Here is a 21,197-nt window from a genome sequence, read left to right as displayed (position 1 = left end):
AGTATTGAATGGCCGTACCTCTTCATGGTCCTGCAGTGCTTGGGTTTCGGTCCAATTTTTTGCAGTTGGGTGCGCCTCCTGTATGAGCAGCCATTGGCGCGAGTGCGAGTTAATGGGACTGTGTCCAGAGCCTTCTCACTCCGACGGGGCACAAGGCAGGGGTCCCCCTTGTCCACCCTCCTGTTTGCCTTGGCTCTGGAGCCGCTGGCTCACTGGATTAGGAGGGACAGGTCGTTCTGGGGCTTGGCCCTGAATGATGACTGGGAAGAGCGCATTAGCTTATATGCCGAAGACACCGTGTTATATATGGCTAGGCCCTACCAGTCGATGGCGCAGGCACTCCACCTCTTTGAGCTCTTCTGCTGCTACTTGAGATACAAAATAAACTGGGCGAAATCATTAATCTTCCTGCTCTTGGGTCCTCCTCCGCGGATACCGACCAGGTGCCCTGCGGTGCTGGCGGCGGAGGGATTCAAGTATCTGTGGGTGTACATTACCAGAGACAAGGAGGAGTTCCTCTCCAAAAACCTGGAGCCCCAGTTGACACACCTGACGACGGATGTGGGCCACTGGCGTAAGTTGCCTCTCTCCCTCGCGGGACGTGTTGCAATGTGCAAGATGCTCGCACTGCCTCGCCTCCTTTACACTTTACATATTACAAAACACGCCGTACCCAATTCCGCCAGAGGTCTTTAAACGAATAGCACAGACGGTGCGGACACTACTCTGGGATGGTGGCAACCCCCGGATAGAATTGCGCAAACTCACAAGGGGGGTGTACGATAGGGGGCTGGCCCTCCCAGAAATGCAACTATACTATTGGGCCTCCCAGCTGCAGGTGGTCAACGACTGGGTGTACTCTGACAGATCAGAGCCGGCCTACATGGTGGACCGGATGGTAATGCCGAGTGGGAACTGCGAACCACTGTTATATGCCCGCAGGTCATGTACGGACTTGCCCTCGCATACCGGGGTGGTGGTCCAGTGCTAGAGGGAGGCGAACAAATTTCTGGGGTGGTCGGGCATACTGACTCGTAGAATCTCCCTATGGCTCGGTGAGCAATTGGCTGAGGTGTTCCGACTGGTTGGCTTTCGGGGTTGGAAACTTATAGGCATTGAATACCTGGGGACGTGTGGAAGGGGGACACCCTCCGTTCGTTTGAATGCCTGATCCTTTAGTGTTGCTGCGAGTGAAGTGGGAGTGAGATCTAGGCGCATTAGAGGATGATGATTGGCAGGATGCTCTGCAGAGCCCCCGAGAAATTGCGATCCGCGTCCGGTTCCGATTAGTACAGCTAAAAATTTTGCACCGCGTGTACTACCCCCGCACCCATTTATATACATGGGGTAGATGTCATTTGGCCCTTTGCGCCAGGGGACGCCAAGGGGAAGGTTCCTTCTGTCATATCCTGTGGGAGTGCCCCGAGATAGTACATTTTTGGACCAAGGACACGGATACAATGGCTGCGGTGGTGGACTCTCCGGTACCGAGGGAAACCAGGTGGTTATTGTTAATGATCAAGGGGGCCACTGACTGGACCAGATATGGGGAACTCTGGCTTGCGCTGGCTGCAGCAAAAAGAAATATCGCCAGTGCCTGGGGAGCACAGGCCCCTCCGCAATGGGATCAGTGGGTACGAGATCTCGATTGGTGTCAGAGGGCGGAGGAAACTATCTACAAAAGTAGGAGAAGTAATAAAAAATGGAGAAAGATCTGGGGGCCCTGGAGAAAGTACAGAGAGATGGGGGGTGGTCCGGGTTGGGGGTTTTCCTCTTGAATGTTTTGACGGTGGGTCATGCTGGCCCTGCTTTGTGTTATGCACTGTCAACGTATCTCATGCTATTTGAACATTGTACTTATCTTGACTGCGATGAGCAATGATAATAAAAAGATTTAAAAAAAAAAATCAAAGACTGTGCAAGGTGCAATGGAGGGGATGCGCTGGAAAAGCACAGCGATGTGTTGATTCCTTACTACACACGGGAGGTGATGTGTCGGTTCCTTACTGGCAAGGGAGCTGATGTGCCAGCTTCGGGACACTAAGCCTCAGTTCTTTACTGTGGTGCAGTGCAGATTAAAAATTGGCACCATTGGCGAATATATTTTGAAAATCTTGATGCGCTGTGTCGATGCGACACTGGCAATACATATGCTGCAACTATTTCACAGCCGTAAAGCGGGAGCTGCGTCGATTTCTAGGTAACGAAGCAGACGCTGTGTCTAAGTGGGTGTCACATATGTTGGCGACACAGGCCTGAAGTCCAGTCCTTTCACTTTCAGAACAGAAGCAGCAAGCAGCAGGACAGCACAACAAAGCAACAGGCAGAGTGGCAGTCCCTCCTACAGCGTCCAGCTCTTCTTCCTGGCAAAATGTTCTCAGTCCAGAAGTGTGAAGATTTTGTGGTGTCAGAAGTCCAATGCATATACCCCTTCCTGCCTTTGAAATAGGCAAACTTCAAAGGAAAGTATTTGTAGTGCGCAAGACCCTTCCTTTACCTGACCTGGCTCCAGACACACTAAAGGGGGGTGGAGAGAGCTTTGTGAAAGGACAGGCACAGCCCTATTCAGGCGTCGGCGACAACTCCTCCCACCACTCTAGCTCAGGAAGACCCATCAGCCTCGTAATGGGCCATCAGGATATGCAAGGCGCACCTCAGCTCCCTTTTTGTGACTGTCTAGAGTGAATGCACAAAAGTCCAACTGTCAGCCAACCCAGATGTTTATTCTACAGACAGGCAGAGGCACACAATGGTTAAGCAAGAAAATGCCCACTTTCTAAAAGTGGCATTTGCAAACACGCAATTTAAAAACCAACTTCACCAAAAGATGCATTTTTAAATTGTGAGTTCAGAGACCCCAACCCAAAATCTCTATCTGCTTCCAATGGGGAATAATACTTAAAAGATAATATAAGGCAATCCCCATATTACCCTATGGCAGAGATTTTCCTTGCAATAGTGAAAAATGAAATTAGCTGTATTTCAATGTTAGGACAAGTAAAACACACCAGTACATGTCCTACCTTTTAAATACACTGGACCCTGCCCATGGGGCTGCATTCGATCTACCTTAGGTGTGACTTACATCTTGTAAAAGGGAATGTTTGGGCCTGGCAAGTGGGTGAACTTGAAAGGTCGAAATGGCAGTTTAAAACTGCACACAAAGACACTGCAATGGCAGGTCTGAGACATGTTTGCAGGGCTACACATGTGGATGGCACAATCAGTGCTGCAGGCCCACTAGGAGCATTTGATTTGCAGGCCATGGGCACACCTGGCAAACTGTACTAGGGGCTTGCTATAAGAATAATAATAAAAAGAAATGTTGTAGAGCGCATGGTTACACCTGAACGGTGTGTCTCTGTGCTGAAACCTAGACCAATGGAGAAGAGAAGCACAAGAATCAAGCGAAATAGAGGAGTTAGCAAGGATTGTGGAACAGCCAGGTTTTCAACTTACTTCTGAACTAGGTCTCTCAAGGAGACGCTCTCAGAACATAAGGAAGGCAGTTCCACATCTTAGCAGCCAGGAAGGAAAAAGAATGAGCTCCCAATCTGGCTTTCATTATCCTCGGTACTCTAGTGTTACCTTAAATACTAGTAAATCAAATAGGCCAATTATGGTTAAACCAAAACATTTTACACAGGGTGCACTGGCACTTTAGCACTGGTCAGCAGTAGTAAAGTGCCCACAGTCCTAAGACCAGTAAAAAAGAAATGCAGCACACACTCAAAAAAAAAAAAAGAAGTCAGAAGCAAAAAGACAGGGAAAAGCACGCCAAAAGATGCCCGGTCTAACACTTACTTTTTCTTCACAACAAATATCAGTAATGAAAACAACAGTGCTCTCTACCCTGTATGGATTTCAATTTTAAATATGCATCATAATATTACCTCAGTGACCTCTCTGCTTGTGGGTCTACTTTCATTGGTAATGCATTTCTCCTAATACGGAGATCAGATGCACAGAAATGGTGCGTTGAAGTATTATTTCTGGCTCATTTAACACTTGGAAAGGCATCATATTGTCATAAAAGCAACTATGGAGGGCCTGCTCCTGGGTGTAATAGGTTTAACACTGTATTGGGTTTTCACAACACGTGCTGCTCATGCAAAGTACAACATGCTTGAAAGTGTGAGACCTTATATATTAAGAATATTATTTTGTTTTGACATGTGCATCGGCTGCACAATGTTAATTGCTCTTAAATAAAACATCTCTTACAATTGAAAGCCTGGTATATTCTCCTATATGATAACAAGGGCAGCAATGAAGGTGATAGCTAGGGGTGTGATATGTTTAACATTAGGTTGAGTATTCAGAGCGTGCCTTTGTAATGTCAAGTTAAATTCATTTTAATCTTTATGAACTTCGCTTTTAAATATAATATTTTTCTACTAGTGAGACGCTTGGATGGAACGTCATTACAATGTTACTTTTCATATTGTAAAACAAACAGTGTCACACACCAACAGATGTATCAACCAGTAAAAGATCACCTCTGTAGGACAGCGATAACTGCATTGGTTTGCAGTCTCCACTTACTGAAAAGAGGTATGTTCTGATGTGGAAGTATATTGTGAGTAGTATAATATTGTGAGTAGTAATAAACGAGAGGGGCAGCCATTTGTATGCAAATAATTAAATTAGCCAGCCACAGATCCAAACCCTTTCTAGCATCTTGTGATTTCACAGTCACTGGCAAGGGATGGCTTTGCGGGGTTGTGTTTTTTGTGAGGCCACAGATGGCAGCTGTTCGAAAAAGTAGGGATTTACATAGAGTATTTGGAAATGCATTTTAAAAAGTACTATTTAGCTCTATTCAAATAAATAAAATGGTGTGGAGGAAGAAATCTGAACTCTGTTGAAATTGTTCCCACAACCGGACTTGTGGCCCTTAATTCCACCAGGTAATTCTATGTGTAGGTCTCGCCTGCGTGAGCTTGCACTACCACAAGTGTTCTTACTTGCGAGACTTTTGTATTGAGTAAGGGGTAAGGAGCCTGCCCACTGCTTACCATTCATTGGCTTCATGGTCACTCTCATTTGCTGCCTTCTAATTGGGCGTCACTTCCTTGTCTTTCAGTGGAACACGGACCAAACCTGACTGCTTCATATGGCGCTGCAATTGTGGAACTTTTTTTTTCTTTCTTCTTCCCTTGCCTCAATCACTGCCGTAATTGTTGCATCTTATCCTTCTGCCCCCCAACCCTTATTCCCAACCCAACCTGGCCCATGTTGCTTATTTCTTTCCAACCTACCCCATCCCCGTTTCTTCTTCTTCTTCGTTCCTTGTCCATGTCATTTCTTCTTCTCATCCCACCCACTCTGGTCACGGCTACTCTGTTTCGTCTACACCCCTTCCCCTCTTTCAACAGACAGAAGAAAAAAATAAGCGCTATGATGCTGCAGACACTGTTTGCTTAATAGCACCCAGCTGACTCCCGTTCACCACCCATACCACATTGCCAAAGCCAATAGCTTGCTCATAGGCAAGACCTGTTTCAATGTTTGTTCAACCAAGTGACAAATAAAAAAGGTTTTGGTTTTATTAGTGATTCTAAAATGTGTTTAGATGAATTCAGTAGATATGCCCACATGTGTTTCTTACCCTTACAAAAATTCTTTGAGGGAACTCGCCCTCTCTATTGGACCATCGTTTCAAACAGGGCTTTGTCTAAATGTCTTCTTTGCAGATGAAATGTTAGAATACTAGCATGTATTTTCAGTCGAACGACAAGATCTTGTTAGACTTGGCTCTGACTAAGGTTAAGAGCTTCATTTTGGGTGGGAGAAACTAGAAATGCAATGGTACACATGACACAATGAGTCTGTTGACGTAAAAGAGGCACCAGGTTAAGTCTTACCTTTTGGAGGGCGATCTAGTGTGTACCACAGTTTAAACTGATCTGGGTGGTTACTGGCCACTTCCTCTAACTCTGCTCTCAGTAGGATGTCTTCCTCAGTCTATAAATAAGCACATTTTTAATTACCAAACTTCTTACGTTTTACAGCAATCAAATGCTTTGCTTGATCTCAAATTAGTTTAGCACATATGATGACGTACAATTTGACCAGTGTTAAGCATGCACTCGCATATGAAGTTGAATTATCTCATCACTAACCCTAGGTGTTAGGTTATCACAGTTGTCTGAACCCCTTTCAGATGGTCATGTGGCAAACAGGAGGTATTGGGCCCAACCGGGGGGGTTGTGCCCTTTCATTCATGACGTCCCAGGGCCCAACCTACTGAGTCCTGAGTAACTGGGCCAAGGCCTACCACTTGACTCTTAATAGTAGTGTGGGTCGATCATTCAAAGGCTCATCAGGGGGCGGGAAGAGCAAGTTATGTAAGGGGTCATTACTCAATGAACCCACATTGGCTCAATAGGATGAGAGACCAGTCCAAAACGTATCTTTAGTGTAAAAAGCAGTATTTACTACAGATGATAAACACAACACACTGAATAAGACTAGAGCACTCACACCTGGAGGTCCTCTTGTTCCCCTGTCTCCGGCTCTGCACTATATTCAGCATACCTGGTAGATTTTAGGATGTGACCTAAGGTGCAATCCACACTAGTGATGTGCAAAAAAATATGGCTTTGGGCTTGAGCGCTCCAGGTGATATATCACCGAACTCGAACAAGTCTCATGTGGGCCTGGGGCCCTGCTTCCAACTTCCACCCAATCATAGCCTTCAGAAGAGTCTAGAAGCTAGTGTGCTTCTTTCTTTCATGCTCCACAATAAGCAGCTCAGACCATGGCCTTCCTGCGGTTGGTGTGCTGAGTCGGTTGCAAATAGCAACACCTTATGCAGCACTTTTGCCCCACTGGAACGTCACTTTTTTGACATTCCAGGGGCGCAATGTGCCGCAGCAAATTTACAAGGCCACGAAAAGCCACTTAAAGTGGCTTTTCGTGGCCTTGTAAATATGTGCCCCTTTCACGCAGAACACTGCGTGAAAGGGGCGTTCCATGGGTGTTGCTGTGGGTGTTCCCACGCAACACCCATGGAAGCTGAAGCATTCCTAGATTTACGAGAAATCGTAAACCTAGGAATGCCTCAGAATTTAACGTCACCCCAGGGCTGGCCTTTGTGAGGCGCAACAAGGAGAAATATTTTCATTTCTCCTTGTTTTTTCCTTTTTCTATGTGTTCTGCATTCTGCAGCAGGCATAGAAAGAGGGAATCGCCTGAATTGATTGATTTTGTGCAGGAAGGTGTCCTTTACTGTACAAAATCAATCAGCCTCGCAACGTAGGCATCCATGCACCATGGTGCAATGTTGCCTGCGTTGGTGCATGGCAGCCCATTGTGCGCCAGCGCAGGGGAAAAGGACAGGAATGTGCCGTAACTCATTGATACGGCACATTCCTGCCCTTTTGTTTTGACGTAGGGCAGCGCAGCAAGATTCCTTGCAGTGCTGCCCTGCGCCAAAACATCATAAATTAGGCCCTATGGGTGCACTGGCTAATCCTTCTTTGTGGTTCTTGCCGGTAAGTCAGTGAACTGATGGGGCTCCTACAGGCTGCTTCTGGGCTTGTTTACGGAGTTCCTCTGCTGATCACAGGCCCTCCTCCAACATAACAATGGCTTCAATATTCCTAGTGGCCCCCTTCTGGCATACAGGGGTCACAGATACGGATGACAGTTCCAATCAGATCGGGTCCTATGTTTGACACCCCCAACAGGTGACTACTCACAGTATCAGTTCTATGTGCGACGGCCCCATCACTCTAAGTGGCAATGGACAACAGAACCCAGAAGTTCCAGTACTCCCTCCTTTGCATGAGATCCACAACATTGGGCGACGGCCTGCAACTACACAGCAGCCTTGACGGAGATTGCCAACTTCCACAAGAGAGCAGCCAGATCTCTTGGACATTGGCCCCGACTGGACCTGGCTACTCACGCTCTGATTACTGGGACCCGCTCACCAGGATTCCTGCTTGATCTCATTCCCTCCGGGCTCCCTCCTCCTCCTCACAGGGCACACAGGTCTTTGCAGCCACGCAGAAGGCTTGTGCGGCAGGCACAGGGCAAGTGTCCTTTTCTCCTCGTGATGGGCCTTCACACAGATGAGACTGACAGAATCCGTTCTCATGTCCTGGTTCCAGTAGCAAAAAGTCTTGATGATCTTCCTTCTCCTGATGAGACCGTGCTGTTTAACTAAGTATGGGACTCATTCTCCCACAGTTATTGTCCAAATCTAGATACATCTATGATTTAATGTCTGGCCTTTGAAAGTCGTATTGGGGTTTTCAGCTCCTTTGAAGTGCTGTCCCCTCTGCACTGACCTTTGTCAAAGGACAATCTGCCACAGCAGGAATGGCTACAGTTCTGAGACCCACATCAGCGGTTAAGAGAGGAACCGGGGATCACACCTGGCTGTCAAGCGCCACTGAAATATGCCCCAAAAGGTTCAAACGACTAAGCCTTTCTCTCTATCAAAATTCACTGGCAGTGCCAACCTTATCAACCCATCGTCTATCTGACAATGAGTCCAGGTCCCACTGACCAGCAACTCTTCTTAGAATAAAAAACCCTTTAATGTGCACAGAATATGATCTGCTCCTTTTCCTTCAGTGTGTGTCCCACCCCAGCCCTCAAGAATGTCTGCAATATAAATCTCCTCTTTTTGGGATGCAGTCCTCACCTCTCCAGTATTTCCAGGCCCTGGGCTTTCAAATCGGAACCCACAGGCCTCCATGCAACACAGCACGCCGACACACCCAAGTATTATGCGCTGTCAGGCGCTACACACAGTCCATGCAGGCCAAGGGTGAGTTAAGTACACCGTCACCAACCTTTTCGCAAGTGGGATAGTAGGCCCCACTCCAGTGACACAGGCAAATATGCATATTCACTTTTCGGATTCTCCTGAATACAATACAGGTCTGCTGCCGCCTCCATGTTCATGTCACTTAACTCCAGGCAAGGGCAGTAATCCTTTACCATCACAAGTGTAGAGCATGTTGTGCCCCTACGGCCTAAGCAGATCACAGTATTGTGAGACAGACCTAGATCGTGGAGCACACACATGATCTGTGTTTGCACATGAATGGAAAATCATTTCCAGGGATTCAGATATCAGTGCAGCTAGGGCATACAGGTGCATGTCCATCCATCACCATCCAAACAATGGCAGAAACGTATACTAATGAGTGCAAACTGAACAATGGAAATTAAAATGTACAGAAGCTAGATTCACTTAAGATATTTAAATCTTCTGCAGACTATGCCTATTTGTGATGTCAATAGCAACTAACATAGCAAACATAGCAACCAATCTGTCCATTCACCTGATTTGCAAAAATAAGGTAACATTTGGTATCATCTTTCGGATCCTTTGTGATGTGCCGGATCAGCTGAAGCATCGGAGTTATTCCTGAGAAAGAACAGAAACAAGTTGGATCCACACATAATGGAACATGATAGTACAAGCCTTCAGACTATTGTCAAATAAAAACACAATATTTTTTCAGATAATTAGGTTTTTCTTACTTCTCAAATGCAGGTATCGCAATGATACTGTCAACGGTGATGACAGTAAGTATAACACTGACACGGGAATCTTTTTTGAGAGTATAATAAAGATACAAATCATGGCATAAATTCATAGGATATGTTGTTGGTTTCATCCTGCATAGAGCTCAAATATTAACAATTCAGGTGTACCTTTCAAATGAACACACTGCATAAAAAGGCAAATAAATGGGTGGCAAGTGGAGAAGAACATGATTCTTAATGCCTGCACCAAACCGGTCATAGGATATACTGAGGGTTTAGAGCTATCTAATTATCCATACGGTAGGTGTCAGAACCTCTGATCTGCCATTAAATATGATAAAACTCCTTGCTTTGTCTAATCCCACTGTTCATTTATAGCTACATTTAAAAAAAATGATTGCATGAAGTTTCAGCAGATGTGAGAAAATACTGTCAGACGGTGATTATTTATTAGGTGAGCGACCTAGTTAGGCTTGGGCTCATAGAAATATACCAAAATCCTATTTGCTCATCTACATCAGCTATTATACGCAAACCATCATTGGATGCCGCTAGCTGCCTCAAAAATATCTTGCCATAAATGTCTTGGAAAATGATTTCTTCCTAAGTTGATGGCTATCTTTCAGTCCGATATCTAGTTTGGTTTGATGACATTCTTTATCATACTGAACATTGCCCTAGCAATATTTCTTAAAAACGCCCATCTCATAAGGAAAACCAACACTAAAAGTGCAATCCCTGTCTCGCAACTTGTAAACTTAATGGCCTTCAAACAAGTACTCTTTGAAGTCATAATGTATTACACCTTTGAAAGTGAAAGTCTAGGCTCCAATAACAGTGGATCTAACTCATCCACGAATATATCAGAATTTGTAAAGACACCTCGGCCACTATGCAAAGATCAATTTTCTTCATGAAAATTGAATCGCCTAAGTCGTCAACAGCTTGCTCTAAGACCATTTACCTATCATTTCATTCCAGGGGCAGTGGAGGAAGGATTCAAAACAAGCAGAAAAACACAACATCCACTAGCGTTCCACTGTTATTGTAACAGTTATACCCAAACTGGAAAGTAGGAGATAGCTCAAATTTAATCCTGTACAGTTTGTAGATCAGAAAAACAAAGGGGGGAGTGGAGAGGTACTACTTATCACAAGTAGTGGAGGTGGATACTTCCTCCTTCTGTAGTCTACAAACCATAAAGATCCACCCTCAGAACGGTTTCAGAAGTCACAGTGTTTTTAAATACCCCTCACACACCAAAAGGGCCCTTGGTGTCATGCTTCATCATAGGGGTTTTCCCGCCCCTCTACGGGATGGGGCGTGCTACAACCTACGGATATGCGGGAGCACCTTTTGTTATGAAACGACTATGTGTTGTGTAGGAGAGTGAGTGGGAGGGTCGGGAGTGGTGGGAAAGTGAGGTTAAAAAATACCGGGCTCGTCGGTTAGAAAATAATAATGTTTAATACACCTGTGAGCTGGTATGGTTAAAAAAGGTGGGGATGTAGGTATGTATGCCTCAATGAGCTATGCCTCCTGGGTTAGTCAACATGTTTTGAAGCCCCCCAGGCTTCTTCTTCAGGACTTAAAAGATCCCTATCTACACTCACAAATTTATGTGGTGTGCGAAATTACACTAATCTTCATTAGACAAGTGTTTTCTTGAGAAGAGATATACATAGTAATGTTGTGCACGTCGATTCCCAATGCACATATATGATACCTTATTAGGTATCTTGAATCAATTTATTTGGATTCAAAGGATAAAATGCCCCATGAGCCTGTAATGGGTGGGAGGGGTGCCTATAATTGCAACTGCTTCTAGGACACTGCCCCGCCGTGTCTGACCTCCCCGCAGCTCCGCTGGACCTGTTTATAGATCAGTCAGGAGAACCTTGAGGTGGGCTGAGGTACATCTTCATTAAAAGTATATTTCATCTATTTTCTTTTCTACTGACCAATGTGTCTCTACAACGCTGGTGACAACTATGCTGAAGCCTTACAATGTTCACGTTGGAGACTTGTGCTGGTTTCTTCTTCTATGTCTTTGGCCAATACGTGTACTACATATCTGTTTCATTGAAGTAGGAACATTTCTGTACATGTATCTTATATATAATATACACACACACACACACAAACACCCCTCTCCACCTAAACTCCCCTCCCCAGTTTGCAAATTAAAACAGCAACACCCCACAATTTGCTATTTTCATTGACTCCGAAGGAGAACTGATTAAATGAGTCACAAATTGTGAGGTTTTATGAGTTTCCCTACATTGAAATGCAGATTTCCTGAAATAGTATGTCGCCTTCCAAGAATCACTTTACATTCATCAGTAAGCCATGCAACACCTCTATAAATGTTCTCTCTACGTATTCCACTGCAAAACATACATACCTAATAGGGACACTTCTGTTTTATTCATTACTCACTTCGTTTTTTTACATGCAATACCAGTTAAAGCTTCTTTGAAGCACTCATGCTCTTAAGAATAATGGCTTGAGCTTATATCAGCAATCTTAGATTTATACATACATGTGCCACACTATACTGTCTCTCAGCGAGGACATTATATTAGCTACACTTTGCATATATAACACCCATAGTAGAATAAGTAATCCCAGTTTTGTTGTTTTCTATGAAAATAAAGACTATTGGTACTTGTTCTCTGGTCTAGCGAGAGAGTAGGTTTAAAATGTACTCATTAAAAGTTGGGTCAGTGTTGCGAAGGGTTTAACTGATTGTAAACCCAGAGAGCCGGCACTATTCCCTCCATTTTAACAAAATTAGTGACAAGTGCTAAGGAAGGTGAACATTTCTTCTAAAGGTTTTGAAAGGTCCATGTTATCAACTTCAGGTTGCTGAGTAGGGAGACCCCCATGAACTTGCAACATTATTGTTAAAGAAATGCCCGAGGCCCTGAAGAGAGTTAACATGGCATTCCATCATTGATGTAGCGCCCCCTTAGTGCGGTTGTGGATATAAATAAAACATTTTAAAAAGATACACAATCTCATCCTCATCCTTTGATGCGTTACTTGTTTGAGCAACCTGATATCGGGAAAAGGTAAATGACAGCAAATTAGAGGAGAGTAGTCCTGGGGCCAATGAGCAATGGCAATACTGTGCCTATGGGAGGTGACACTCCACCAGAGCATTCCTTACCTTAAGAGGGTTGCCCATAAGGAAATGACACATGGTAATATGCAACAAATAATTGAGTTCTGTTGAGAAATTAGCATAATCACAAGATTACCACAAAGAGTAAAACACAATAACCTTTGGCGGGACATCCATAACTGGAAGTAGGAATGCAGAACATATCAAGATACCCACCAGTCAAGTACCCTTGCTCCTTCCCTCCTCTAAAGGTGGGAGCTAGACTCTGAGAGATTGACGTTCATCAGGAAACACAAGCTTTAGGTGACACAAAACGCGAGGGCGTTTTTTGTTTAGAACCTTGAAGAGTTCATAATTCTAGCTTGGTGTCTTGTTTGCGCTCAACATTAGTTTGTTTTGTTCAGTTTCTTTTCAGCTATATTGGTTATTCCACCAGTGTAGGACAAAGTGGAAGTGAAGCACACCTATTACTTCAGGGATCATGCATTAAATGGAGCAATCTGGGGGCGACTCAAAACTATACACTTATGTATGCACACCATCCAATCCAGTATAATCACAGTCAATAAGGATAGAGAATGACATGTACAAGGGTAGACCCTTACCTAGCAGAACAGCGCCATGCTGGGAGTATGTAGCCGGACAGGACCAAGGGAACCCTACTCACGTGGAACCAGGGTAATAAACTTATTATCAAAAGACACAGGCTCCTGTGGACACTTAATGAAGTAATCTCAATGTATATGAGCACAATGACAATATATTGGGTTATAGTGATATTGGAGAGAGAAGGAAGCAAATGCACCTGATTTGTTTTTTAATCAAAAATATTTATATAATCCTTGAAATGAAATACTGTTACAAAGTAATACATTTGAACATATAGTTCTGAGTGAAAGGTGTCCCAGTGAAAAACGCAACCTAGAAAATTAGTGACATATATGTGAAATATAGTATACAGCGCTAGATACAGTGATCAGTGCTGGTGAACAATGGTTCGTTTATGCAACTTGTCGACGGCGTTTCGACCCTGTGTGCAGTGTAGGGTCTCTTCAGGACCTATGATCGCAGGGACACCAGAAATCAAAAAAGAACACAAGACACTGATATAAAGTAGTGCAACTATGAAATGAAGGGCATCACAGAGTACCTTCCATGGAGGGCACTGGGAGAGGTAACTTACCATTACTCCTCCACATTTGCTGTTTAGACACAGACCAGGAAGTGTGTCGCTGCGATAGGGAAACAATCGAGAGAAATCCCTCAACTACACCAGGCAGGAGGGAGGCCTGTAGGCCATGATGCTTAAGCCACTCCAGGGCTGCAGGTAATAATGCACTGCTAAAAACAATCCCTGGTTTTATTTCCAACTAAAGCGCAGCCCTGGACCCACAGGCCTTGATCGCCAAGCTCACAGAAGGGGAGCCACAGTGAAGGCATAGTGCTTTACACTAGAAACAGAAGCAGGCAAGAGGGAACTCACACACATAGGTGCTCAGCACCCACTTTGCCAACGATATCTAGCACCACTGCAGTGAAGTTTGTGAGATGAATGTATCGATACCGGGAAATGAATCAGCTTTGTGCTTTCATTATAATGCCTGCATAATGCTGGTTTGGATTCTTCTGGAAGTTCTCTTTCCTTCTAGAATCTTGTCTGCAAAGAGACATCATGGCATATAGAAGAATACTGTGTAGGTCCCTCCCGACACCTTACACCCACCTCACACGCCGGTCATTTGTATGAGCTTAAATATTCTCACCTGTTCCTCCAGCAATCATTCCAATATGTTTTACAAACTTCTTCTGCGGTTCAGACTTTTTGTCGGGTCTGATAGCAAGATTTCCTGAGAAAAGGGCATAAACAAAATAAACATATTCACAGATAATAAAATATGTTACACTCTGAGTACGTGCACGTTTGAACGCTTCCCTGACCTATGGCCATGATTCCAGGATGCTGACTTTTGAGTTAATAAATAACCAAGTTGCTCAAGAGCACCAGAGGTTCAAACTGACAGGGAGGTGTGGGCAGATTTCAAAAAGGAGTTAAATCAACACAGCAGTTTTATGCATTTGGTTCTATAACCAGGGTGCCTCTGGGTTTTTTAAACAAATTGTAATGTTTAGTAAGAGGTACGAAGACCAACAGCATCAGCAACATTACAGGCCATGTAGAACTACTTGTAGAATAAGTACAAGTGCAGTTAGCTCCACTTCCAACACATAACATGATAATTGCGTCGGTAGCTACAGAAGGTTGGAGCAAGAAGAAGCTAGTAAGAGAAAATAAAAACAAGCATTGGCAAGACCAAGAGGTCTCGTCTTTGAGACCTATTGGCTCTGCCAATGTCTTTTGGCAATGCTGTATATCATCGCAAGATGAAATGCAGTATGTACAAAAGTTTAAGAAATAAAGAGAAAGGCACGATAATGTAGCTTGCAACAACATTTTTTAGGCATGCACATACATCATCACACATGCACGTCTATGAAATGACATATACACCACTTTTTTTTAAAAGCAATCAAAAATTAATTTAAAAAATGAATTAAAGTACGGCAAAACTGCTGTTTTATAGCAGAGAGGCAGGTAGCAATTTGCTTCCTAGAGATCCAAAGAAAATAAATATACCAAAATATATATATATATTTAAGGACCTAGTCGAAAGAGACATTGAGCAACAAGGAGTTGGTGAGAGTGGGCAGCAACATGTAGTAAGTGGGGAGGAGGGGAATAGTTGGGAAATGAGTGATAAGCAACATGGAAGGTAGGGGCGAAAAGCATCATGGGTGATTTTAGCAAGTGGAAGAAGCACACAAGACAAAGCATGCAGCACACAACAGTTTCGTAGATACCTCATAAAATACAGTTTGACAGATGAGCATAAAACACCCCTGATAAAAACCTAGATAAATAGCAGCGTACAGTAATATTGTCTAAAATTGCAAATATAATAAGACTGGTCTTGCTTGCTTAAAAGTCAAAGGCATAAATATACTTATGTCACAGACCAGCCCATTTAGGACAAATTGGGACAATATGTAAAGTGACTAGTGCGGCGGACACATCACCTGGACAAATAGGGGAGGAGGGGGGGGTCCAATGGCTTATGCCACCCCACCACTAGTTGAGGGAAAAAACAGTTACATTCAACACCATGATGAAAGCTCTTCTTTTGTCCAACCCGTGAAGGGGGTAGGAGTGTCAAAAGCAGCAATAGATTGGTTTAAATCATTTTGAGACCAATGAATGCAATATTTAAAGTAAATAGGTATACATCAGCCCAAGGTCTACTTACATTCAGTTTCACAGAGGGCTCCCTGCCCACCATCTCTTGTGTTTAGTATTCATACTCAACGTTTGCCTTTTTGTAAGCTTCCAAAACCTTGATGATGACCTTCAGGGTCTTTTCATGCTCTCCATCTAATGGAGAAATATTACCCCCACAGGGTTTTTTATAAATACAAGGATGGGTGATGGAAAGCTAGTGGAGGCTAAATTAATCAGGAACTGTCAATTGTTGGCCTCCCTCAACACACTTTATATGATTAGAGTAACTTTCTAGTTGGAAATAACTAGTTAAGGTTGTTAGGAGTAGTTATCCTAAAGTCTGTGAGTTGTCATGTCAATGTCACGTTACCAAGTTATCAAAATTAGGCATAGAAAGTACACACCCTGTACTACAACGAGCAATTATAGATTCGCAAATTGCAAATGTAACACCCTAATGGTTTGTGCAGCATAAAGAGAGGAGAAATTTTCACATCTTACATAATACTGTAATAATTGCCTGCACAGACATGCAAGACCATAAGGCTCCTACCAAGGGAATTCTACATTTCCCACAAGTAAAGCACGAATTAAGATTTTGTCTTATCGTTACACAAATCACTAAATTATGAATGCATCCGAAAATCTTAAGAGGTTGACTTTTTAAACTCCAACTACTAGCATTTGCTCTAGCAGCAAAAGTCTATAAACAATTAAACTTTAAAGGCCAAGAGAAGGAAGCAGATGCTTTTGTTTAAAGCAGCCAAGGCTTTGAAAGACTATCCGGAGTAATTAAACAGAAAAACATCTTATCTTCTGATGTTTGCTGAAAACCTTCCTGTTGTGGCTTTTCAGGCTCTGTCCTTATCTTAAACTGTTAAGCACTTGTGTGCCTTTATAGGCTTCTTTTAATATATACCAGATCTATGTGACAATGTTAGACAGTTAATGAACTGTCAGGAGCGTGTTGAGCATCAAAACTAACAAACAAATGAATGAATGAATTAGAGGTTGTTTGTAGAAGACAGTGCAAATAAAATAATTCCTAGGCACTCCACTGGAAAAGGCAAAATCCCTAATCCTATGAAGCTAATATCAAAAGAGTGAGCCTTGACTCTTGCATTGTACTTTATGTGATGCTGACAACATCTAAAATGAAGGTTGCTTTTGATCCACAAGCATGTAACAAAATATATTTGTTCGCCTTTTGAATAACCCTGGGTGGACAACTACGCTACACTCGCGTAGTTTGTGCTACTTCGTGCTACGCGAATTGCAAGTAGCACAGTGCAAAAACGCGTAGCGTAGTTGGCATTTGCTCGCTCGCGGTCCTCAACATCAAGTTGGTGACCGCGAGCGAGCAAAATGCCATCCCGACAAAATGTTTTCGTGTTCGCGATCAGCAACATCAAGTTGCCGATCGCGAGCATGGGATATAAACCTCCCGGTGAGATTCTCAACGTGGGGAGGTCAGGTTTCTCATTGCGAGTGGTCGTGTATGCTCGCAATGAGAAACTACCAGTATGCGTTGAGAAAGCTGCCGCTCGAGTAAAAATCTACTTGAGCGGCAGAAAACAACAGCTCGCATTGTGCAAGATGCCGTTTTCAATGATTGCACAGTGCGGTCAAGCATCCGGCACTGTGCAATTATCGCAAACAGCGCACTACGCAGTTCGCGTAGTGCTATGCGTATCTCGCGTAGTGCGAAGTGCACTTCGCGTAGCTACGCGTAGCGCTACTACGCGAACTAAGCCCAGGGTTACTTTTGAAAGAAGCAAGAAAAGCCCATGAGCTTAGAAGCACTTTAGGTTTCTTCATGCACTTGGTGTGAATGAATTATTTGCAGCTACGTCCAAAATGCATTTATTGACCTGAAAAGCATGGAAATGTAGCATGTGTAGTATTGGACTGCCAATCCTAATCTCTATGCATTAAGCTAATGGACAGCCAAAAACTTGTTAACCAAAGATTAAAGACTGTCAACTTTAGAGGAACCCTGAGCACAAGCGTCAATCTAGAGTAGTTTTGGATTTGACCACAGCTATATCCTCTCCTTTTCTGTCCCGAAGTAAAATTACAGGCAAGAGTCTCTGAAGTTGGTAGTTACAGGATTTAATTTATGGCAACATTTGGCAGCAGACGTAGGTACTGGAGCCAAGCAAAGAAGTGACTCCTGCCTTCTAAATAAATGAACATGGAATTTGTTCTTTTACCTGCTGAAAACAACAGGATAAGATCCAAACCTGGTTACAAGACAAAGTCCTTGAAGGCTTTGCCCCATCATTGACCAACTGGTTTGTCACTGAATGATGCTAAGAGCAATAAGCACTGGTAAAACTAATGAGTCTGGCTTCCATTTCTAGTCCTCCTTAAAACATTTAAAAAACCTTTCTGCAGTGAAAACATATATTTAAATGATTGTTTTCTATATTTAATGCATTTAAGAGATAAGAACTTAATGCATGATGATTTGGTGTATTTTTAAGGAGGTAAAATAGTCCCTCATGCAACTGCAATCCAAGCACCCCGAGGCAAAGTCTATTTCACACAGCAAATATCCTGATGTGTAACTATAGTACTTCAAAAACATGACCAGCTGACTCTTCCATACAATATTCCCTTTGAGAAGTATTATGTCATTTACACGCCTATCATTCCTAAAAGCAAGACTACCTCCTAAATGAACTATTGTACTCAAGTCAACAAATATCAAGTTGTAGGCACAAAACTATCTGAAGCACCAATGGCCTAACAAGGAAAGGTACTGTCAAGAAGCATTTACCTTTTAATGTTCACCGTGTCTGCAATGGCGTCTCCAAAGCAGGTAACATACCTCCCCCGAAAAACACCTTCAACTTCAGAAGAAATGTTATGCTTTACCATTACCAGTTGCCCATTGTTCATAGTCCCACTGACCTCACCACCCATGTGCTGCTCCTGCCAATCTTGTAATGTTTCCTCTGCTCTTTATAAATATTACTCTGGTAATCACCAATAACGCAGTAAAACTCATTATCTTATGTAACCCTTTTCCCTTTACTATATGCAGCCCTAAATAAGGCTTCCACTCCGCAAAAACCATGAATAGAATATGTGACACATACCCACTTATTAATGCTGGTCTATGCGTACTTTACATTTAAGCAATACCACGAATATATTTTTTCGAATGTATTTACAAAATATTATCAAAACCATGCATCTTTTTAGAATGGCTTTATTTAGGTTAACTGGAGGGTGCTTTACCTCTCTCTATGGCACCTTTACTATGCACAAACTAGTTTAAAGTTGGCGTAAATTAAGAGTTTGAGTAAAAGATAACAGGTGTTTCTATGCTGGGAATAAAAACATAGGTGTTGTTCATGTAAACAATTCACATTTACCAATTTGGAATCACAGTAAGGGTGGAGTGTGAGTTTTTTCCATCTTCTATAACAAAATGAAGGTGGCAAATCTACAGATTGTTTTTTTATTAAAACATAGAACCAAATCTATTTGTACTAATTACATAATCTATTTCCACACTGTCTTCAAGTTTGGTAACGGACATTGACTGTATAAATTATACTTCCTTTAGAAAGCATTAAAGAAAGATTCCAGGCTTGTCAGCATTATAATGTGTAAGTGATGACAACATCTAACTGGAAAGTGTAAGAAAAAATATTTTTTAAATAAGTATGTATTGTATTTCCACAGTTTTTAATTAACACTTTTAAATAAACATGTTTGTCCGTTCATTCATCACCCGGTAACTATGTCTCACCAATTTTGCATTCATTCTCCACTTATTACCCCGCCCCCAGTTCATATAAATATGAATTCAAAACTTATCTTCAATTTAGAAAGATATTAAGAAGCTATAGTAATGTTCCGGGGGGGGGGGGGGGGGGGGTTAGGGGTCTCTGCAAAAACGTCTTTCACTACTTCATACCATTTGCTTTAGCCCAATGACCCTCATCACCAGACTCTATCCTCAATTCCTCCATTCTACTCAACCATCCCCATTCCACAACACCCCTCACACTGCACTTATGCAACCGGAATTTCCTTGTACAGACACTTCCCAACTTCTGTTTTTGGTAAGTTGCAGTCAGAATATTTTTGTTAGAATCTTTTGTCCCTTATTTACCTCTGCCACTGTAGACCAGGAGCCCGTTAGGGCCGCGGAAATCAATTGTTTCTCCAATCTTCAAGCTGTCTAAGTACTGTGACATTTTCCCTCCTTCTGGAAATTTAGGGTGTGTGTTCCTGTAGTAGACCTGTAAAATAAGATGTTTTGACCACTGAGACAATGTCTCTGCAATCATTACATTATAACATGGACAAAAGGTTTACAATACACATAGCCTGCATTCAAGAATACATTTTCTACTTTAGACAAAGTGGAAGAGGAACTGAGAACAAGTGCAAATGACATTTTGTTTGGGAGACGACATAGACCTGGGCTGGTTTGATCAGGGGAAAGATGTCTAAAAAAGGAGCAGGGGAAATGTGAGGGTGCGGATTCATAAAAGACAACGGTGCCCTAAATGATGATTTTACTACAGTCATAATCTATTGTTCATCTTCCACCATAGCTCTCCCATAGGCTTGCCATTTTACAGTCTGTATGAGATGCTGGTACTTGGTAAATTGAGAGATCAATGGAGTGACTTGTGAGTCCATAGATTACTTGACTGTTCTATGTGAATTGTGTTTTATGTGTGATATGCGTTACTGCATACTGAAATGATTGATCCTGACCGAAGCTAATGTGTATCCCTGAATAAACAAATGCACTGAATGAGACACACTGACTCCTGCACTTCCCAGAAGCTTTGAGTAGTTGAGTCACTGGCAGACATTTTAAGCAGAGGATAGGGAATGAGACGCGTGTGAAGAATTAATAAAAATAGATGTATATGTTTCTGAAAAAGATAAATGAAGTTACTTTGTAAATGAGCAGGCAGACTGATTTAAAAAACTGTTGTATCAAAGAAAAGAAAATGTTGTAATCGAGGACTGTAGCATTTTAAACAGAACACAACTTGGGCATGTTAAAAACTGTCATAGTAATCTGAAAAGGACAAGTATGCGAGATAAAAAAAGATTCATATTGCATGACATACACTGACCATGGTTAACCATTTACTAATAAGGCCTCACATAAGAAACTTATGTAAATACATAATAGCATTTTACAACTCCTCATTTACAGTACTAAGTTACGTTTCAGTCACCTCCGCATTGTCAGACACACCTCCCTAAAAGGGAATTCAACACTTTAAACACTTGAAAGAGGAG

The 21,197-nt window shown here is 42.7% G+C and overlaps 1 protein-coding gene across 1 annotated transcript in view; it reads right to left on the bottom strand.

Annotated features, from left to right (window-relative positions):
• LOC146857649 (NADH-cytochrome b5 reductase 2-like) overlaps positions 1 to 21,197 on the bottom strand; it is a 175,287-nt gene that overhangs the window by 49,639 nt on the left and 104,451 nt on the right. The window contains exons 5-8 of the mRNA XM_085648226.1: positions 20,044 to 20,173; positions 14,404 to 14,487; positions 9,306 to 9,391; positions 5,868 to 5,967 (exon numbers count right to left, since the gene is read on the bottom strand). Of these exons, the coding sequence (XP_085504352.1) occupies positions 5,868 to 5,967; positions 9,306 to 9,391; positions 14,404 to 14,487; positions 20,044 to 20,173 (400 nt within the window). The remainder of the gene's footprint in view (positions 1 to 5,867; positions 5,968 to 9,305; positions 9,392 to 14,403; positions 14,488 to 20,043; positions 20,174 to 21,197) is intronic.

Source organism: Triturus cristatus, chromosome 3_2 (assembly GCF_964204655.1).
Source record: "Triturus cristatus chromosome 3_2, aTriCri1.1, whole genome shotgun sequence".
NCBI classification, from domain to species: domain Eukaryota; kingdom Metazoa; phylum Chordata; class Amphibia; order Caudata; family Salamandridae; genus Triturus; species Triturus cristatus.
The sequence above is the reverse complement of the archived record's forward strand: the minus strand, read 5'-3'. Positions and strand labels throughout refer to the sequence as shown.